The 21,510-nt window shown below is 36.1% G+C and overlaps 2 protein-coding genes across 4 annotated transcripts in view; both read left to right on the forward strand.

The window, feature by feature from the left end:
• Nucleotides 1–13,370, forward strand: part of Topaz1 (testis and ovary specific TOPAZ 1) — a 64,535-nt gene extending 51,165 nt beyond the window's left edge. Inside the window, 4 exon segments of the mRNA XM_027932005.2 lie at nt 5,190–5,354; nt 6,888–7,091; nt 9,857–10,040; nt 13,151–13,370. Coding sequence (XP_027787806.2) covers nt 5,190–5,354; nt 6,888–7,091; nt 9,857–10,040; nt 13,151–13,370 — 773 coding nt within the window.
• Nucleotides 13,371–14,230: 860 nt separating this feature from the next.
• Tcaim (T cell activation inhibitor, mitochondrial) overlaps nt 14,231–21,510 on the forward strand; it is a 34,761-nt gene continuing 27,481 nt past the window's right edge. For 2 of the 3 annotated variants that reach the window (XM_027932004.2, XM_071600368.1), the window contains exons 1-2: nt 14,231–14,383; nt 21,048–21,120. In XM_027932004.2, the coding sequence (XP_027787805.1) occupies nt 21,092–21,120 (29 nt within the window). In that variant the 5' untranslated portion in view covers nt 14,231–14,383; nt 21,048–21,091. The remainder of the gene's footprint in view (nt 14,384–21,047; nt 21,121–21,510) is intronic. The other variant, XM_071600365.1, reaches the window with a different exon arrangement.

Below are 21,510 nucleotides of genomic sequence, written 5' to 3' on the forward strand. Positions count from 1 at the left end.
ACCCAGAATTATTGTGTTGTGGTCTATTTGACTCTTGAAATTGAGAGGAGTTTGTTTGAATGTAGATGCTCCCTTGTTTGGGGGCATATATTGTTATGTCTTGTTGATGTATGTTTCCCTTGAGCAGTATGAAATGTCCTTTATCCTTTTTGATTAACTTTGGCTTGATATGAAGATGGAAACCTCTGCTTGTTTCTGCAGACCACATGAGTGGTATGATTTTTCCCAACTTTTCACCTTCAGTCTGTGGATGTCTTTTCCTGAATGAGATGAGTCTGTTGAAGGCAGCATATTGTTAGGTCCTTTTTAAAAAAAAAAAAAAAAACTTCCAGTTATGTCTTTTGATTGAGTTTAGGCCATTAACTTTCAGGGTTATTATTGAGACATGATTTGTATTCCTAGTAATTTTTGTTTATTTTGGTATTAACTTGATTTGGTTTCTCCTTGACTGGTTTTTCCTTTAGTGTAATACCTCCCTTTGATGATTTTCATTGTTGTTTTCATTTCCTCCTCATGGAATATTTTGCCAAGGGTGTTCTGTAGTGCAGGCTTTCTAGTTGTAAATTCTTATCATGGAAGGTTTTTATTTTGTCATCAAATCTAAAGCTTAATTTTGCTGGAAATAAGATTCTGGGTTGGCATTAATTTTCTTTCAGAGCTTGGTATATATTAATTCCAGGATCTTCTAGCTTTCAGGGTCTGGGTTGAGAAATCTGCAGAGATCCTAATTGGTTTCCTCATTTGTAACCTGATTCCTTTCTCTTGTGGCTTTTAAAATTCTCTCATTATTCTAAATACTAGGCAATTTCATTATAATGTGACTTGGTGTGGATCTGTTGTGATTTTATACATCTGGTATCCTGTAAGCCTCTTGTATTTGGTTTCCTAATTCATTCTTCATGTTTGGAAAATTTTCTGCTAATATTGAATAGATTGTTCATTTCTTTGGTTTGGAATTTTGTGCCTTCCTATCCCAATAACTCTTAAATTTGGTCTTTTTATGTTATCCCATATTTCTTGAATGTTCTTCTCAGGTCTCTTACCAGTTTGACTGTGTAAGCTACATTCTTTTCAGTATTATATATTTTGTATTCATTGTCTGAAGTCCTGTCTTCCAGTGGTCTAATCCGTTGGTGATGCTTTCTATTGAGCTTTTAATTTGGTTTATTATTTCTTTCATTTTGAGGATTTCTGATCTCCTTATTGAAGTTATCTTTTGCTTCCTGTTTGCTTATGTAACTCTTCATCAAAATGATCTTTTGTTGCCTGTATTTGCTCTCTTATATCATCCTTTAAGTCACAGAACATTTTAATTATTTACATCCTGAACTACTTCTCTGTCATTTCTTCTGCTGTGCTGGCCATGTACTCTAATAATGTAGTGTCTTTGTTTGGGGCACTTTCTTCCCTTGTTTTTTCATGTTGCTCATGTGTCTTGCCTTCTAGCACTACAGATCCAAGGTATTAGTTTTTACCCTATAGGCTTATAGTGTCTCTTCAGGATTCCAGTATCTCTGGGGGAGAACAATACTAGTAGATCCCAATACAAATAATATACAGCCTTAAACCACATATCTGCTATTAAGATGTTTACAGTTTTGTCACAATACACAGAAATGGTAAGTTCAATTATTATCTACAATATAGACAGTAGGTTTTCAAAAGGGTCTACAGTTTCTGATAGTGGACAAAGAGAACCAGGGGTAAGGTGAGGGATGAGGTGTTAAGGGAGTAGGAGGTGAGGATATAGAGTTATTAGATCTTGGGAAGCTTGAAAGAGTAATCTAAAGATGTTGGTTAGTAGCAAGAGAAAGAGAAAGTGATTTGGGGGAGAAAACTGGGAAGACTATAATAGAGTACAAAAAAACCAAACAGAAATATTAAGAAAAATAAAAAATAGGAAGTAAAAGAATATACAACACAACTGTAATATACTACTCAGACATTCTAGTCCTCAGAATGTCTCATGAAAAGTAGTTGGTTTCACAAATGTTGGATGTGAGGACGAGAGAAGAGAAAAGGGGGCGGGGGAATCTCAAAGGAAAATACAAGGATTGTTTCTGTTGGAGTTCAGTATCTTTCCTGTTTTCCTTATCTAAGTGGGGTTGTCTATTGTTTGATATTATCTATCTCCACCCTCAGGATGGGTAGAAGAGTTGGTCTTGGGGGCAGAGTGCCTGGAGCTGGAGTACAGCACTTGCTGGTTCCCTGTGAGAGACTGCACCCCAAGGATCTCCTTTGGGGCCTGCTTGTGTGATGTGGGCGCCTAGTCTTATCTCCTTATATTGCCTATAAACCTCACAATTCCTGGTCTCTAATTTAGTCTCCAAATTGTATCTCTCTCACCCCCGCCCTTTCTACTTCCCAATCAGGAACCTCGCTCTGTAGGTCTTGTGGGCTGCACTCTATGGGCTGTGCACTTGCCGGGGAGAGCTGTTTTGTATTAGGCGGTTCAAGACAAAGCTTTGTGATCAAGGGACTGGCTGTGTAGCCACAAGCAGTGTGCTGGGTTAGTGGTTGCCTGGGAGGGGTGGGTGGGAGGGGAGTTGGGGACAACAGATACCTTGCTGTTCCTTCTAGGCCCTAGCTAGTATCCCAAGCTGGGAGTTGCCCCAACTAAAGATGGCGACAAGGGTGTCCCAAGATGGAGGCAGATGCTTTCAGAGATTTCAGGCGGAGGGTGTCAGGTCGGGTTGGGCCAGTTGGTGGCACTGGGCGGCGTGTTCAGAGATGCAGCTCTGTGGTATGCAGTGTTGGGGCTGGCAGCTGTCCCCAGACCCTGTCCAGTGTCCCCAGGTGCAGGTCACTGCATGTAGGGGACTATAGCAGTAGTTGCAGTATCCCAAGATGCAGGCAACTGGGGGAGCCCCACATTGCTTGATGGGGGTCCACATGGGAATAGTAGTTGGGATTCCTGTGCGGGTGGGTGACCAGGGGTCCTGCGTGGGAGCAGCTATTGGGGGGTCCTCTAGTAACTCACAGAGCAATAGTATTCCCACTACTTAAATCCCAGGTCATGGAGTGCAACAGAATGAAGCTTCCCTCTAACCTGCCATCTTGGATCCCCCTAGTATGATATGCAATTAGAATATGTAACGTCTATCTTTTTAGGCAAGACCACCCTCCTCTTTTAAACTATTCTTTATTATCCTCAAGGTTTATTCTTCTTAATTAATTTCAGAATTGCTGGATCAGGTTTTAATATAGGTCTATAGGAAATTTGATTAGGACTATAGTAAGTGTACACATTAAGGTGAGAACAGATATCTTAGATATTCCCTCATCAGAGTATTTACCATGGTAAAAGATGGTTATTTGATCACACTGACTAGCCTGGATATTCATTTAGGGCAGAAATCATCTTAATAGTCTTTTTATATTCCCAGTGCCAGTATTCAAATGTACAAGTAATGACTGAATATGTATATATTGGAAGGTAAGAGGATAAAGAGTGACTATTATAAAAAAAAAAAAATTGAACGCCTTTCACTCTGATTTGCGTGTGTGTGGTGTTGGGAATCACACAAGATTGCGAATTTCCCAACTGTAGAATAGAGAAAAAACATGAAGATGAATTCACTAAAAACTATTATTGCTATAAAAATATTAAGCATATTAGTAAACTTTTTATTGGGAGTTCTCATAAATGTATCTACAGTGGTAGAGTGATAAACTAGGTGGATTAGTTAAATTAAAAGCTATTAATTTCCTAATTACTTCCAAATTACCAGTTGGTTGGTAGATTCAATATATGAAATAACTACCTTATTTAGAATTTTTAATATAGCTATAGAATTTGCTAAGGTTTTAAAATGAACCTAGTAAGATATATTTTCAAACAATGTAACCATTATTATATCTTGATAAAGAATAAGTACTAAAGAAAAACATTGCAATTTTTTAAATATTTTTTAGTTGCCGTTGCACACAATACCTTTATTTATATGTGGTGCTGAGGATCGAACCCAGGGCCTCACACATGCTAGGCAAGCGCTCTACCACTGAGCCACAACTCCAGCCCCAACATTGCAATTTTTTACATACATAGACTACTTTTTATAAGTGGGATATATCTACCTGATATATGACTAACAAAAACCAATTGAACTTGATCAAAATAAATTGTTTTATTTAGCAGTTTTACTTTTAATGGGAATTATGTTTACAGGTGATTTATACAGTCTTTGAAGATACCAAGTTCATCTTAATTTTTCTATTAAGTTTGTTTAGTTTCTAGCATATTTTGGAGTAAATGGAGATATCTGAATTAATATTCATAAAGTATTTAGAATATTATCTGTCACAGTATCAGCCTGTTAAGTAAATCAGTAATCAAAGGGTCTATAGTATGTTTAAAACAGGCTCCTGTTTGAAAGCTTGTGTGTGGTGTGTGTGTGTGTGCGTGCGTGCAGATAGATAGGTAGAGCTTTGTAGAGCTTTCTTTTGGCATTATGTATCAAATATTTCTTCATTCCCCTTTTGTAGTCACTGTTCTGGAAGGCAATGAGTGGGGAGGGGGGAGAGAAAAATGTTACTTACATGTTATGCCCTGTTGCCTCATCATTGAGTCTTTGTAAAACTGAGTGAATTAGGTAAATTTTAGCAAATTGTTTTTATCAATCTAAGAATTAGAGCAGAAATTAAGGAACTGTAACATAAGGTAATTTTTTTCATTTTGTAAGCTGCGTGATGGATTCATGAGCTCATTAAGCTTTTATCATATCGTGTTAGATATTCTTTCATATCAAATATTTCACAGTAGAAATTGTTTTAAAAAATAAATCGGAGGAGATGAGCTATTCCCCAAAAGGATCAAAAACTAATTGAATTAATTATTCTTTATTGTAAAATTGTTAAACTTGGCCACACAAATGTTGTTAAACCAAATATTCATTATAAATTTAACATTATAAAATAAACATTAACTTAGAATTTATCACTGCCTAATACACTTAGATGAAGTATTAATTTTAAAATAAGCATAACAAAGTGACTTAGTTTGCATACTATTAGGCTGATGACCTCACTTATAACTTGTTTCTAAAATTTGAGCTATATTTATCTTTTCTCAGTATTCATGTCTTAGGTTTTGCCACTTTCTCCAAAAGATATTTTAAAACATTACTTGTGATTAAACTAAGGGTAATTTCCATGGTGTTAAAATATTCTTTTTTTTTTTCTTTTGGAAGAATCAGAATGGGTAATCAACACACCTCTTTGGCCTTGTGATAGACTGGATGTGCTTAATCGACATAATTTGCTTTGTACAATTGCACATGAAATCTTAGCCAAGAGCCTTTACAGACAGACATTTGAAGTTTTGCAGAATCTACCAGGTTTTCAAAATTCTCAAGGTATGTTTTTGCAAAGTCTGCCTTAATTATCTTCTGCCCATCTGGTGTTTAACTGTTAATAAGAAACAATTCTACACCTGTTTTGGTTGAATTTTTATATTCCAGCATATTTTTTTTTAATGAAGTTGTTTTCCATAAAATGTATTTTCTGCAAACTGAATATGCTTTCCTGATGGTCTCAGAAAATCGGAGATGCTTATCTTTGGGTTGTCAGCAGTTCCTAACACAAACATTTTCATCACTCCCTTTTCCCTGCCTCTTGTCATCTGTAAACAGTTTGCTTAAGTACTCCCAGCAAGCCTTGTATCTTAAAAAATTCATGGCAGTGGAATAATGAAGAATACTTTTCTCCTTTGACTTTATAAATATAAAGTTTAGTTTACATCACCTTAGAACATAGATAAATTTGAAATGAATGGAGGAAATGAAGCAGATGGCAAGTTTGAAGAAGGAATACCAGTGCTGGCAATGGTAGTACTTTTTGTCTTTTTTTCCCCCCTGCCATTTTAGGGCTTGAACCTAGAGATGCTCTACCACTGAGCTATATCCCATCCCTTTTTATTTATTTTGAAACAGGGTCTTACTAAGTTGCCCCCATGGCCTCAGACGATCCTCCTGCCTCAGCCTCCCAGATACCAGGAATTATAGGCATGTACCACTGCACCTGTCTAGATAGTTCTCTTAAAGGTTAAAGCTCAAGTCATAGATGGATAGGAACAGGGAGTTCATGAGAAATCACTTTTGAGCCATGAGATGGGTTTATAGGATGATGAAAACATTAATTTATGGACTCTCCTCAGTGCTTTTATCATATTCTCTTTGAATCTTCATTTTCCCATGCATTCCTCAGAGATCCTGTATTACAATTAGCATTCCTATCTGTTGCTCCTTCTAGATAGTGAGCTCCTTCAAGAAGCTTTATCTTGGTATCCCTACTAATAGACCTTTAACATATAGTTGGGTCAGTAATGAAACAAAGTAACCATAAGGAGTTACAGATAGTTGTGCCAGATTTTTAGTAAACCCTAAATGGCAAGCTACAGGAGCTTCCGTCTCTGGATAAGGGGTCACTAGAGGTTGAGGTTTAAGAAAGATGTAAAAAAGTTGGTGTTAGGAAAATTCCTGTGGGAGGAATATTTAAGAAGAGGCTAAAGGAAAAGAGATTAATTTTCAATTTAAGAGTGAATATTTTCTAGTTAATTTTGAAGTTTTAGTCATGGGAAGTACAAGGCTGAGCTGTAGTTTATGCAGAGGAATGAAGTCTTTCGAGACACCGCAGAGATGTTAATGCAACCTCTGAAACCTGTGTGCAGCTTCCTTTCATATTCTCCATTACAAAGGAAATGAAGCTTTGTTTCATCAAATGCGTTTTTATTTAAGAGAATATGTAACATTGCATTTTAGTGACTGTTACTTCTGTAGTGGGTAAGAAAGGATCAAGGGGAGTCTGCGGGGGTGGGAGGGGGAAGAAGGGAGTAAGTTTGAGAGACTGAGATAGTTAAATTTCATTGTATCAATTTATTTTTATTTCAGAAAATATGGAGGTCTCACAGTATAGCCTTCTTTTTAATAAACTTCTAGATGCCTGTATAGAAAGCAACAGTCTTGGCATGTCATCCTCTGTAGCAGAATTCATGATTTCAAAGAATATCCCTATTGATTTTTCCTTTCTTAGAAGATTGATTACTTCTTTGGGAAGGAGTTGTTTATGGCTTAAGGCCAGAACCCACTACAAAAGTAAGTTCCATTTTTAAAAAAATTTAATTTGATATATTGGTTTTGAATTTTACTTTTTAACAAAGATCCATCTATAATATTTAATGCTAGCCATTTAAATATATTCAAAGATAGTAGTCTGAATAGATGAGTGCTGTCTTTCAAAACCTGTTACTTCTCCTGTTTCCAGTTAATCTTTTTTTTTTTTCTTTGTACATTGGCAAGTCCACTAGAGGGTGAGCAAAGGAAATGAATGACAAAATGTGAAATTAGGTTGACATATCTTATAAATAATATAGGAGTAAAACAATATAGGGTAGAGTGAAAAAATTAAAGAGTATCCTCATGGTTTACTTATGCCTGACATATCCCTGGTCGTTATAACTTGGAATGTCCCATAGAAGGTCATATAGGAAGTAAAGAAGCTGCCATATCAATGGAACATGTTACATAAGTTTTTTATGTGACTTCTAATAATAAAACTTTGTTAGTCTATTTATAGCTGTTTCTCTCTAATAGGTTAGCCTAGAAAACTAGTACTTTCTCTAGTCTCAGTCACCTCAAAGGTATTTTTACTAGAAAGTAATTTCATTTATGATCTAAATCTGAAATTTTTCCTGCCTTCATGAAGTAATTTGTCTTAAATTTCTATCTCTACCACTGTCGTGTGTATGACATTTGTATAATGTATATAATCATTTGTGTACCCATGATTTGTCTTCCTGTGCCAGATGTACCAAACATCCTAGCCACACTATCTGGGAACTGGAACTGTTTTTCATTCTACCACTTATGATCATTTAGCACGTGGTAACTTTTTTCTCCAGAGAAATGGTAAAGAAAATATTAGGTGCATTTCAGGTAGTATGATTTTTACTTCAGTTACATACATACACATATGTGTGCTGAGCCATTTTGTAGTATGTATTAAACAAAAAGTTTGAAAACAATATATTTTAAAAGGTGATCAGAAATTTAGAGGAGAGCTAGAATTGTTTGTTCATAAAACTTCATTGTAATTTTGTGGTCATGTTTCAGCTCTTTATACTGTTTCCCTGAAGATTGCTAGAACCCCACTCCCCTCAACACTACTCACACACGCACACACACATACTATAAGCAAAACTTCGTGATTTTAGTTTTTAGAATTGAAGTTACTGGGGTAATTTATTTTTAAAAAACTAATTCTGAAACTTGGGAAATGCTGTCAGAAGGTATTTATATGCCATAGAACCAAAATATAAATCTGGAGTCATTTAAATGTGACTCCTATAAATCTGTTTTTAGTTGGAAATAAAATTTTGTATTAAAGCAATTAAGCTTAATTATTCTTAAATGTTATTAATAGCTTTATTGAGGTATTATTCAATTACCATGCAATATACCACTTAAGTATATAATTCAATGGTTTTTTAGTGTGGAGATGTACAACAAATACCACAACCAAGTTTAGAATATTTTCATCACTCCAAAAACAAACTCCATATCCATTAGCAGTTATTCCTTATTCCCCTGCCCTCTGTACTTTCGTCCATAATAAGAATTACTTGTAAAGTTTTTTTAGTCATATGTTAAAGCAGTTAGTGTCTACGTATAATTCAGTACCTTTCTCATTAGCACTTTTATTTTACCTAATTACACCTATGCTTATTTCATATGCAGTGTAACTTCTGAGACTTTGCAAGAAAGGTGAGGAAGTATAGAATCTTTTTGGTTTTTCAAAAATACACTTGAAAACCAAGTAAGTAATTTATAGGCATCAATTAGTCCTCCAGACACTTCAGTGTTGATATATTAAACACAATGGGATTATTCTTTGGATTTATCTTCAGACATAGCTTAACATTTGCAAAAAAAAAAAAAAAAATTAATGACTTACAGTCACATCAATAAATGGGAGTAATTGTACCTCATGTCAAAGGTAGTAAATTGGCAGATTAAAATGAAACAACACCTATGTATTTAACACAGGTAACAGGCACATAGTAGTTTCACAAAGTTTAGTAATCATCATCCATATTAGCTTGAAAAACTTAAAGCATAAACAATTTTTAATTATTTAAAATTTAATTGTTTAAATTTTAATTTGAATGGATTTTGGTAAAATATAACAATATTGCCTATATACAGTTTGGATGTCCTAGGAGTTTTAAAGGGATTTTCCCCCTACTTACCACTTCTAATAAGCCCCTAAAATAAGTTTCAAAATTCAATCTCCTTGAAAAGTTATTTTAGAACATGAATTGATGAATATAGTAATATCACACCTAGCACTATAGAATGAAAATATATTTTAATCTAGTGCTTAACACAATGTAAGACATAGTAAGAAACAGTAATGTATACACTGTAATGGCTCTGTAAGTTAATTAAAAATATTTGATAGCAAGCAAAAACTTCATGTTATAATTCATGTTTTAGATTCATAATTCAAAATAGGCAATAACTATAAATACATTAAAACCAGATGTCATTGGAAAAAAAAATCCTAAGGAGCTATTCTGTTTTTTTTTAATTACATTGTAATTGGCTTAAAATGATACCTGCCACAAAAATGTCATTTTTCAGATAGTCTTATATTTCCCACTTTATATCTAATGTTTCAAAAGTATTTTATAAAGAATAATGTCAAGTGTACTAAGAAACTCACTACCATATAACTTGTGTAGTAAATCTAATGTGAAGAATTATTCTATCATAATGTAATTGTCACCTAAGGATATTTCAGATGTCTAGGTCTTTACTTATGGGAGCTTTAGTAAAGTTTTACTTGTTTGATTTTTCAGGTGCTGTTTCATTAGGTTGCTATCCACCACTGGAGGGAAATTTATACCGAAAACTTCTATTGATTCCTTCTTATTTATCTGAGATTGAAATGCTTTTAGCTATTGAAATCTTCCTGGTATCTAATGCTAGTAGTATTCAGAGTCCTGGAACGTCCACACAGATGTTACAGATAGTTTTGAAAAGGTTGGTTGATAAAACTAACTACATTCTGAAAGCACATTATGGTTTCCCATACGTGTCCTACATTACAAATGTTTTTTGTACTTGTATATTTTTATATTTACATATACTCTGTAGATAGATTATATAAACATATGTGTATTATAAAATTTGCTAATATTTAAGAAAGCATAGGATTTGAGACTTAAAACTAAACAAGTTAAGGGGCTGGGCTGGGCTGGGCATGTAACTCAGCAGTAGAGTACATGGTTAAGATGCTCAAAGCCCTGGTTTCAATCCCCAGCACCACCAAAATAAAAGTTAGTAGCATTCGAACACTTCAAGTGACTTCGAAGCTGTTAGATTTGAAAAAGATAAGATCTTCAGATACCCACTTTTCCTATAATTGTACCTATTTGTTTAGAAATTGTAATTGTTTAGAGATTGGTACCTAAAAGTTCTTGGTAACCCAAAAGATGTAAAAACCAGGTCTAAGCCAGGTGCAATGGCACACACCTATAATCCAGCCCCAGGAACTAAGGACCTTGCTAAGTTACTTAGGGCCTTACTATCTCAAAATAAAAAATTTTAAAAAGGGTTGGGGATGTTGCTCAGTGGTTAAGGCACCCTGGGTTCAATCCCTGGTACCAAAGGGGAGTGGGGGAACCCACAGGTCTAAATGGGAAATATGTGATATTTTACTTGGTTCAGTCAAGAATACTACTGAAAATGAAGCCATCAGCCTAGGTTCCATATTTTAAAATGTTTTTATATATGCATAGATATTATAATGTAGGTGTTAGACTAGAGTGACACTTTAACGTCCCCTGAATTTAGACTTATACCACTGATTTCTTGCTAGCCTAACCCAGGAAACCTAAAACATAAAGATCTCACAGGACTCCTATTATAGAGTTTCTTGACAAGAATTTTGCTTCAGTATATTGATGTAATGAATCAGATCCTCAGATTGAATACTATTGCATAGTTTTCTATTGCATAACAAATAACCTAAAATCTAGTACCTAAAATAGCAAATATTATCTTTGTTTTTGTGGGTCAAAAATTTCAGAACAGTTTAGCTGGATGGTTCAAGCTCAGCATCTTTTACGAGACTCAGAATTTTTCATGTAATTGGAGTCAGAACGTCAGGAGCTGTAGTCTTCTACATGATGCCTTGACTGCATCTGGACATTGCCTTTCCTAGTTGAATCTCCTGATTGCCTATTGTCGGAAAGCCTCAGTTCAACACATGAGCATTTCCATAGGCTGCTTGAGTAAAAGGAGAAAACTGCAAGGCCTTTTGTGACCTATATCAAGCAAGAACTGTGAATGGTGTCAGATTTTACCCTATCTTTAAGTTACAAGTTAGCATGCCACAGTTTCCTGAATGCTTGCATGAGACTCAAGACTCTTCTGTTGGAGACAAGAGTACTTTATTAGTTGTGGTGCAGGGAACAGCATGACTATGTGCATATTTATATTATTCATTCTCATTCCTAAATCCACAAATGGACCTTTGTGTATTACCTGCAGATGCACTGGATTCTGTTATAGGAGAGGAGTCCCAAGCTTAAGAGAATCCAAATCTTTTATAATGGGAAATAGCATGCCTACTTTTTGTTCTGCAGGGAGATACTATCTCCATCTTCTAATGCTGTAAATAAACCTGCCTTTTTCTCCTGAAGGAGAAATTATCCTGGCTTTCAAGATTGTTCCAAATTTCAAGGATGTTTATATATAATGAACAAAGGATAGTTGGTGCCTTTCAAAAAAACTTCCCAAATTTCAGGATACCATGGAAAATTGTCATCCCAACAACCTAGTAACCAAAGTGACAGTGAACAACTTTGGATTTCTTCTGTTAATTATAGAAGTCATTTAGTCTAGCTCACTAGAAAGAAAATAATTTCAGCTCCACCTTTTTTTTAAAACCCACTAAAATTAGGACCCCCTCGCACACACTTTTTTTTTTAATAGCTTTGTTTTCTGAGGATTTCCTTTTTACCACTGTGAACTATAGTGGCCTGAGGCAACTGGGCTTCCCATCATCTTAATGAGGGCTTGATTTTTCTGGTAGCATTCCATTCCTCACACATGCCGTCTATTTACTCACTGTTGAATTTGGCGGGTATTTGTGGCCCTAGAGCATAACTAGTGACATCCATAGAACTTGATTTCTTTTTTATCCAAGCTGAGTATGTTTTCTCTTATTATTATCATGCTGAGCTCTGCCTTATAGTATTAACCTTTCTGAGAGAAAATATTACTCATCTTTAGATTTTCAAAACACTACACATATTTGGCATATGCTCAGTCTACCAGAACACCACTTGCTAAGCTAGAAGGCACTTGGCCACTTTTTCCTCTCTTTGACCATTGGCTCCTGTTTCAAGTGCTAATATAACACCTACATCTCTATTTTAAATACTTCCCATCCTATATCCCAGAGGAAAAAGTGCCCTAAAGAATGAATTTTACACAAGCACGCACAGTCACAACTGATAGCAGAGAGCTGGTAGAAAATGTATTTATTAGAAAAGTAAATTCTAGCACTTACTTTCTTCAGTCCTGACTTGTTACTTCATTAAGTTAAGATATACAGCAATACAGTTCGATACCAAATATTAGCCACTATTATTTGCTTTCAACTAACAATAGTCAATATCAAGATAAAATTAACATGCAGTTGTCAGTAATGCAAAACTTCATTTAATATTCTTTCATGCATTATAGTGAATAATTATACAGTCATTAACTTTGCAAATACAAAGTGATAGGTAATTATGTTTTAGATCAGTATTTTACAAGTCATCAGTTGCTGCCTAGTTTGTGATGCAATCATTTTTGGGTGTTGCCACCATCATTAAAATTGAAAGACAGTATAAAATGTACATCATCATCATCAGAGTAACTATTTTATGAGATTTCTCGTTTTTTATGAAATTTTTATATTACTGGGTCAAAATTTACAATACCTTTCTTCCCATGCATGGGTCATTGTCTGAAAGATACTTCTAAAACAATAAAGTGAAAGGAGTGTCATGGCTTAGTACCAATATAAATGAAGCTTTTCAAGAAACCATATTGTTGCTTTTTAGAATTTCTGACTTTGTGAGATGTTCACTTTATAGATGTGAAGACAACAAGCCTCGGAGCAAGGATGATTATCAAGCTGCAGTGGAAAGGTTAATTATGGCTGCTCGAATATCGGATCCAAAGCTTTTCATTAAGCACATGACTGTCAATGTTAATAAGGAACAGGTTTATAGTTTGGAACATTGTTCTGCCCTGAAATGGTTGAAAGAGAATATGAAATGGGCTGGAAAGGTTTGGCTTTTCAGTAATCATTAGTTAATAAAGGCTTTTTTTTTTTTTTTTAAGTTCAAGTAATCATTGTTGAAAATAAAAAGCAATAAAAATAAAGTTTTCACTTTTGAGTTTTTGCACTTTTTTAAAATTATAGCAAGTTAACTGTTTTTAAGCAATAAAAGTTTGTATTGATATATGTAATTTGTAATAGTTTTATCCACACTGAAAGTGACCTTTCAGATTAATTTAGAAGAACTTCGGTGTGGTAAATCCCCATTTACTGCAAAATCCAAACAGGGAAAAAAATCACTGAATACTGTGCACCATTTAATAAAAAGGAACATTGCAAGCAGGTAACAAGTGTTCAGAAAAACTTTGAAGTTTTTCTGTAAGGGTATGAAAGGGATTAGTGGGTTCTCAGTTCAGTCTAAGCTAACCTACAACTAATCTTTGCAAATGGTAAAATAATATTAAAGCGACTTGAACACAACTTTCAAAGTACCTTCTGAATTTAAAGGCATGCTTCCTTAAGTTTTCCTTTGGTGCATCTTAGAATACTGCTTTTTGAATATTTGTATTTTGTTACATTAGGAACAAATACGAGAACTATCCAAACCACTTTGGAAGTTAAAACTTCTTTTCTGAAGACAGCTTTAAAATCTGCAGCGTACTCGCCAACATAATAGTCCTCATTTTTAATTTGGTGCTTAAAACCATAAATTCATATCATTTAGAGAGAAAAAAATGAATAAAGAACAAGATGTGACCGTGACGGGGGCTGGAGCGCGAAGCCTTCTTCAGGGAGTCCCCAGAGTGCGTTGACTGCGGCATCCCTCGCCAGGCTCCGGGGCGGGGCATAGCGGCGCTGCGCATGCGTGCCCCGCCCCCCAGCGCGCGCCCAGTTTGCCCTTCGTGATGCCCCGCCCTCCCGCCGGCCCTCGGGCCAGACCACCTCCTGCCGGCTAGCCACCCGTCTCCCTGCAGCCTAGTCCCGCACATTCCGGAGCGCTCTTCAGCGCCTCCTAAAGCTCTCAGCGGAGCCCCCCGGGCGGCCGGTAAGAAGTCAGGGAAGCAACGGGCTGTGGCGCCGACGTCAGCGCGGCGGGGCGCCCCGAGGCTCGGCCCGCGCGCAGGCGCGTTGGCCTAAGGCTGCTTGACCTGCACCCGGCCGCGTGCGGGCGCTCGGAGATACGGCGGCGCGCGGCCTATCGGCTCCTTGGTTGGCGTGGGCGGTGGCTCCCCGCGAGCGCGCGCTCGCACAACTCGGCCTCCTGGAACGCCCAAGCTGTGAGGAGCGCGGGCCCAGTCCCTGATCCTAGGTCGGTCCCTTCCGAGGAGAAAGCAGAGGCAGAGCTCGAACCACCTCAGCTTGGGCTTTGAACTTTTAAAGCTCGTCCGGGGCGCGGGTATCTATATGTGCTTCGTCTTTCCTTGAAAGGAGAACACAGACTTTAGGCTTCATTGTTTCCGATTTAAGATTTCCCAAAGTGTTTGTCTTACTGCAAATTGTTACGACTTAAATTTCATAGCAAGGGATTTAGAAAAGAGCCAGATGGAGCAACCTGCTTTCAAAAAAAACCTTACAAGATAGTTACTAAGGGAAGTCACAGTTTAAATGAGAGTAACCTAAGGTTAATTGTTAAATAAGTTACTTTAAAATGAAAATTGTCCCAAGAGGTCAAAGCTCAGTCCTGGGACCTCCACTTGGCAAACACTGTTAATTGTTGTTTCTGTATCTGGCGAAAGTAATCTAAGTAAGAGTTTTTCTTACACTGCCCCATAATTTGGATTTTTCACCAATTATCTTTCCAATAAATTTGGTTTGGAATTGCACAGACACTAAGTGATCTGTAAATGGATTGTTTCCCATCTTCCAGTCCCCATATAGAGAGTACACCCATCTCCTTGAACATGACTTTCCAGAGCGCCTATGCCCTTAGGTGTAGACCTGGCAGTTTCTTATTTTACCCTGTGCATGTCTGTATCATTACATTTACTGTATTGTTTTATGATCATCTGCCTGTGTGTCTGTTTTTCCACTTCTTCCCTCTTCTATACTTAAGATTTTGGGGAGCTGGAATTGTCTTGATTTGGGGTTTTTTTTGTTGTTGTTGTTGTTGTTGTTTAGTTGTAGATGGACACCTTTATTTTATTTATGTTTTATGTGGTGCTGAGGATCAAACCCACTGCCTCACACATGCTAGGCAAGCACTTTACCACTGAGCCACAAACCCAGCCCTGTCTTGATTTTTTTCCCCCTATTCCCAGAACTTTACACAGGACTTGGCACATGAGCCTTGGGTGGGTGCTTCTTGGACCCAGAATGCCTCCCAAGTCTGGTAAGACAGCCTAACTTCTTTAGTTGTTTTGTAGCATGCCTAAGGCCTTTTCGAAATGGAAGGCTATCCGGTTAAGTGAAATATGGACAGGAACCACTTGCATTAAGAGTTTAAAGACAAGAAGCCTACAATTGATGTGGATGCCCCAAGCTTTCACAGCTCACTTTACTACATAGGAGAGCACCCAAGTACTCTAGCAGTGTATCTTCAGTCAGCTGATAGTAACATGACTTTCTGTGTAGCTGGTTCTGTAAGGGAAGAAAACATGAGATCTGAATCTTCTACCATTCTCGGCAGTATGTCTTTCAACATAGATTAAAAGGTTGGTGTTTTGATCATCAGATAGACCTCTTCTGATTTAGTTTTTCCAGGGCCTGCTTATTTATGCCTGAAGCGGTACAGTTGGGTTCTTGGTCTTGCAAGGTTAAGACCAAGAGCTGTGTCACACACAAAGGCAAGCAGCCATGCCTGACAGCCTGCTGGACTCTTTCATTGTCTCCACTTAGAATTTTATTTTTCAAAATCTCAAAAAGTAAATAAGCTATACAGGGAACAAGGAACTAGTTCCAGAACAATTTTAAAATTATTTGACTTGGCATATGATTGTGCATCTAAAGATCTTTCCCTGTGTTTGTTTTAGGAATTTTTTTTAATTTATGTTTTTGGTTGTAGTTGGACACAATACCTTTATTTCATTATTTATTTATTTATTTATTTATTTATTTAATGTGATGCTAAAGATGGAACCCAGGGCCTCGCACATGCTAGGCGAGCACTCTACCGCTGAGCTACAATCACAACCCTGTATTAGGTATTTTTAGTGATTTAAAGTTTAAAAGCTTTCTAACAGACACCTCAGAATCCTCTGAGAACCTAAAGCAACAGCTGTCAGAGTGAGCATGTATCAGAGTCCCCTGAGAGTGTGTCCTGGCAGAGATCTCTGGCTCCTACCCAGTTTCTGGTTCTGCAAAGCTGGGGTGGGGTCTAATAATCTGCATTTCTGACAAGTTCCTGGTGATGCTGTTTTTGCTTTAAGACTTCGGCCCTTAAAGTTGTATTTTTTCTCTTCCTTTATCCTTTTCCCTTTTCCAAAACGAGCTAGATCAAATCACAGTTTCCCTGTCACTTAAGTCTTCAGAGCTTAAAGGAGAGTTTACAGGAAACATGTGATAGTTATTTCCCACTTACAGGTCTCCAAGGGAAAACATCCATTTCCATTCCAATTCTTAAAAAGAACCAGAAAATATACGTTTAATTCTTCCCATGATTTGTGTAGGAAATGTTTATGTTAGAACAATAATTTAAGTAGATGTCAGAATTATTAACTGAATATATATATATGAATTCATTCCCACACACACATACATATATATATATATATATATAATTTTCTCCTTTCTCAATATAATTGATGACATATTCCTATAGGAAGGTGTATGTGAAAAGGGAGAATTGCTGGAAGCAGCAAAAGAAGTTACATTCCCTCTCACTGTTCCACTGTCCTCCAAGGAACAGTGTTTTTAAAAATCAGTATTAATTTATAAAGAAGCAATTCCCATACCACAACATTATCATACCCACATCAGTTTTCTTTTTTGAGGAGAAAAAAAATACTATTTCTATCAAAACGAATGTTTTATTACTAAGCAGGCACTAATTTTGTCTTGAAATAGTAAACATAAACAATTAGCCATGTTTATTCTGATAGATTCAAAATAATTTTTCCTACTAAAAAGTTTGAAATACTTAAGTCAGTCATTTGTACTTAATGTACTTAGGACTTGTATTCAGGGACTAGGGTTGTGGCTCAGTGGTAGAGCACTGGCCTAGCATGTGCAAGGCCCTGGTTCAATCCTTGGCACTACATCAAAAAATAAAATAAAGGTATTGTGTCTAACTACATCTAAAAAATAAATAAATAAAAAGACTTCTATGAAGTCTTAGCAAAATTACCTACTGCATTGTACATTTTAAGATTTTCAGACATTGATCATTTACTGTGATAATTCTGGGTATTTTACAGTCCCAGAATTTGTCTTCAAATAAAATATTATAGTTAACTACATGTTCTATCTATATGTAAGCCCTCACTAAGTTGGAAAAAGACTTCTGCAATTTTTATATACCCTTAATTATATAATAATGATAGTTGCCACTTTTGTGAATTTTCTGTTTGCCAATGTTGCCAACCCCTTATGTATATTATTTTTCTTAAGTTACTTAACAAATCCCGTGAAATAGTTAACCCCAACTTTCATACCTTATGTACTCCTGAAAACATGTACAAAAAATTAGATGTGGGATTCCATAACCAGAGTGTTAAACAATAATCATAATGTTCTAAATTATATATTTCCTTTTAAAATATCTCTAATGGTTATTTCTAGTATTTTGTATGTGTCTTTCAGCCATTTTTTTTCTTAAATACACAGTCTAAATGACTTTAGTCTTGTGAGCATCAGATAAAAAGCATGATAGATATATGTGTTATTCTTTCATTTGTTTTATTGTTCTTTATTGCTGGAACTAGAATTGTAATTTTTTGTTTTTTATAAAAACAAAAGTCATTAAGATATTCACTAATTTCCCTGACTAAACTAAACTCCAGTCTGGTAAACTATAGCATTGTGCTAATTCAGTTAATAAAAATTTTAAATTCAGAATTAAAGGGCAGTTTGGAGTAATAGTGTAATATACAGGTGTTTCTGGCATACAGTCACACATGCGTTCTTGGAAAGCCTCACATCCTGAGAGATAATGCATTAGAGTAAGAGGGCTTATGCGGGGGAGCTACACACCACTTAGAACTTACTGAATTTTACAAGAGCCTTAACAAAAATCATATTAAATCTAGTGTAGACCAGTTTCATCAAAACTAAAATTTCAATCTAGGAAGAGCCTTAGTAATTATTTTTTTAAAAGACTTGGAAACATTCAGCTTTTTTATGTATACAGCAAATTTCCTCATTGTTCGATACAATGGAAAATTTAATAATACTTAAAGTAATACTTTCATGAAGCCACAAAACACCTTTGCCTCCACCCCTCGTGCTAGGGATGAACCCAGGGCCTCACATAGTAGGCAAATGCTCCAGTGCCAGCATTGCTGCTGAAACCCAAAGAGGTAACTGCTTGCGGGTGGGGCTTCACTTTTTTTCTAAGAACTCTGCCTGTCCACAAAAGCTTTCTTTTTAGTGGAGGAAATCCCCCATGATTTCATAAACTGAGATATCACTCAAGACAGTTAAACCCAGATTGCATTGTTACCGTCATAGGCCTAAATGCAACTTTTGAATTGTTCAGTAATTTGGGCTTTTCAAGCAAATTTGGTTCACAGCAGAATTAAGCAGAAAGTAAACAGAATTCCCACTTATCTCCTGTCCCAAGACACTCATAACCTCCTGCACTGCCCAAGTCCCACATTTGTTATAATCAGTGAACCTACACTGACACATGGTTATTACCCTAAGTCCATTCTATCTGGTTCTCTTTTGGTGGTGCACATACTAAGGATTTTGACAAATGTGATGAGTTTCTACCATTGTAGTATCATACAGAAGAGGTTCACAACCCTAAAAAGCCTCTGGGTCTTGTCTATTCATTCCTCCCTAACTCTGGCTCCTGGCAAACCACTGGTCTATTATCTCCATACTTTTGCCTTTTCTGGAATGTCATATATTTTGAATTGTAACCTTTCTAATTTGGGCCTTTTTTTAACTTACATATGCAGTTAGTTAAGTTTCTTCCATGTCTTTACATGGCTCAATACCCTCTTTCTTTTTAGCCTGAATAACATTCCATTGTCTGAAAGTACCATAGTTTACCCATTTGCCTATATAAAGGACATATTTGTTGCTTCCAAACATTGGATAAAACTATTATCAACATCCGTGTGGGATTTTGTATAGATATGAGTTTCAGTTCATTTGGATAAATACTAAGGAATGCAATTGTTGGGTGGGATGGTAAGAGTATGTTTAGTTTGTAAGAAACTACCAAGCTGTACTACTTTGCATTCCCATCAACAGTGAGTGTGCAGCTGTGAATGAGAGCTCCTGTGGCTCAACGTCCCTGCCTGCACTGTTGTAGGTGCAGTACACTGTTGTCAATGTAGTCAGTGTTGTAGATTTAGGTCATTCTAATAGGTATGTGGTAATATCTCATTACTGCTTTAATTTCCAGTTCCATGGTGACATGTTAAACTTTTTTTCATATGATTTGCCATTGGTAAATCCTCTTGGTAAGGTGTCTGTTCAGGTTTTTGTCCATTTTTTAATTGGGTTGTTTACTTTCTTATTGTTGAGTTTTAAGAGGTTTTTTTGTGTGTGTATTTTGGATACAGTCCAGTATCAGATACATCTTTTATATGTGATATGGCTGTCGTCATCTTCTCTTTTCTATTTATTTTTTAGTTTTCGGTGCACACAACATCTTTATTTTATTTTTATGTAGTGCTGAGGATCGAACCCAGCGCCCCGCGCATGCCAGGCGAACGCGCTACCACTTGAGCCACATCCCCAGCCCTCGTCATCTTCTCTTGACTTTCATGGAGCAGAAGTTTTCCATTTTAATGATGTCTAGCTTGTCAGTTATACTTTCTTTCATGGGTGATGCCTTTGGTAGTCTATCTGAAAAATCATCTTCATACTCAAGGTCATCTAGATTTCCTCCTGTGTTATCTTCTGGGAATTTCATAGTTTTGCATTTTATATTTGGGTCCATGATACATTTTGAGTTAATTTTTATCGGGGGTATAAGTTCTGTGTCTAGTTTACTTTTTTTTTTTTTTTGCATGTGGATATCCAATTGTTCCAATGTCTGTTATTTAAAAGACTATCTTTGCTCCATTGTATTGCCTTTTTTCCTTTGAGAAATCAGTTGACTATATTTACATAGACCTATTTTGGGGTTCTCTTTTCTGTCCATGGATCAGTTTGTTCTTTTGCCAGTACCACACTGTCTTGATTATTGTACCTTTAGAGTAAGTCTTGAAGTCAAGTAGTGTCAGTCTTTCCGACTTTATTCTCCTTCAACATTGAGTTGGCTACTCTGAATCTTTTGCTCTTCACATAAACTTTAGGTTCCATTTCTCTATATCCATAAAATAATTGTGATTGCACTGAATCTATAGACAAAATTGAAAAGAATTGATATCTTGACAATATTGAGTCCTCTTATTCATGAACATGGGATGTCTCTCCATTTACTTATATCTTTGATTTCTTTTATCAGAGTTTTATGGTTTTATAGTATAATTTTATCCATATTTTATTAGACTAACCTAAATATTTCCTTTTGGGGGGTTGGTAACATAACTGGCAATGTGTTTTTAATTGCAAATTCCACTTGTTCATTTGTGGCTTCTGCTTAACTTTTTAAGCAGTTGATGGATGCCTGGAAGTTGACATACATATATATTCAGAAATGTTCTGCCACCTGAGACCTTGGAGGAGGTAAGCTTCATGGTCCAATTTATAGTTAACATTGGGGAAGAAGGGGGAATCTGTTACGCATTTGGTTAATTTCAAGTTCTAAGGCTATTTTATGTTATAGTGGAAGTCAGGAACAAAAAGGGAAAACAAAGTTCACATGAACAGCCAAGTCCTCCAAGAGTCCACTCAGAGCAGAAAGTGAAAAAGAATACTGTCTTTCAGAATATTACTGGGTGTAAAATTTTTTAAGAGAAAAAAAAACGATCACCTTTCCCTTTAGCACAGTCACTTTATGATATTATATTTCAAATATGCAGAACATAGTGTTTTTTTCTTATTTTAGAGTTTAGAAGAGGAAATTCCTATTTATTTTGTGGTAATGGGAATTGACCCCAGGGCTGCCCTACCACT

Source organism: Marmota flaviventris, chromosome 1 (genome assembly GCF_047511675.1).
Source record: "Marmota flaviventris isolate mMarFla1 chromosome 1, mMarFla1.hap1, whole genome shotgun sequence".
Classification (NCBI taxonomy): domain Eukaryota; kingdom Metazoa; phylum Chordata; class Mammalia; order Rodentia; family Sciuridae; genus Marmota; species Marmota flaviventris.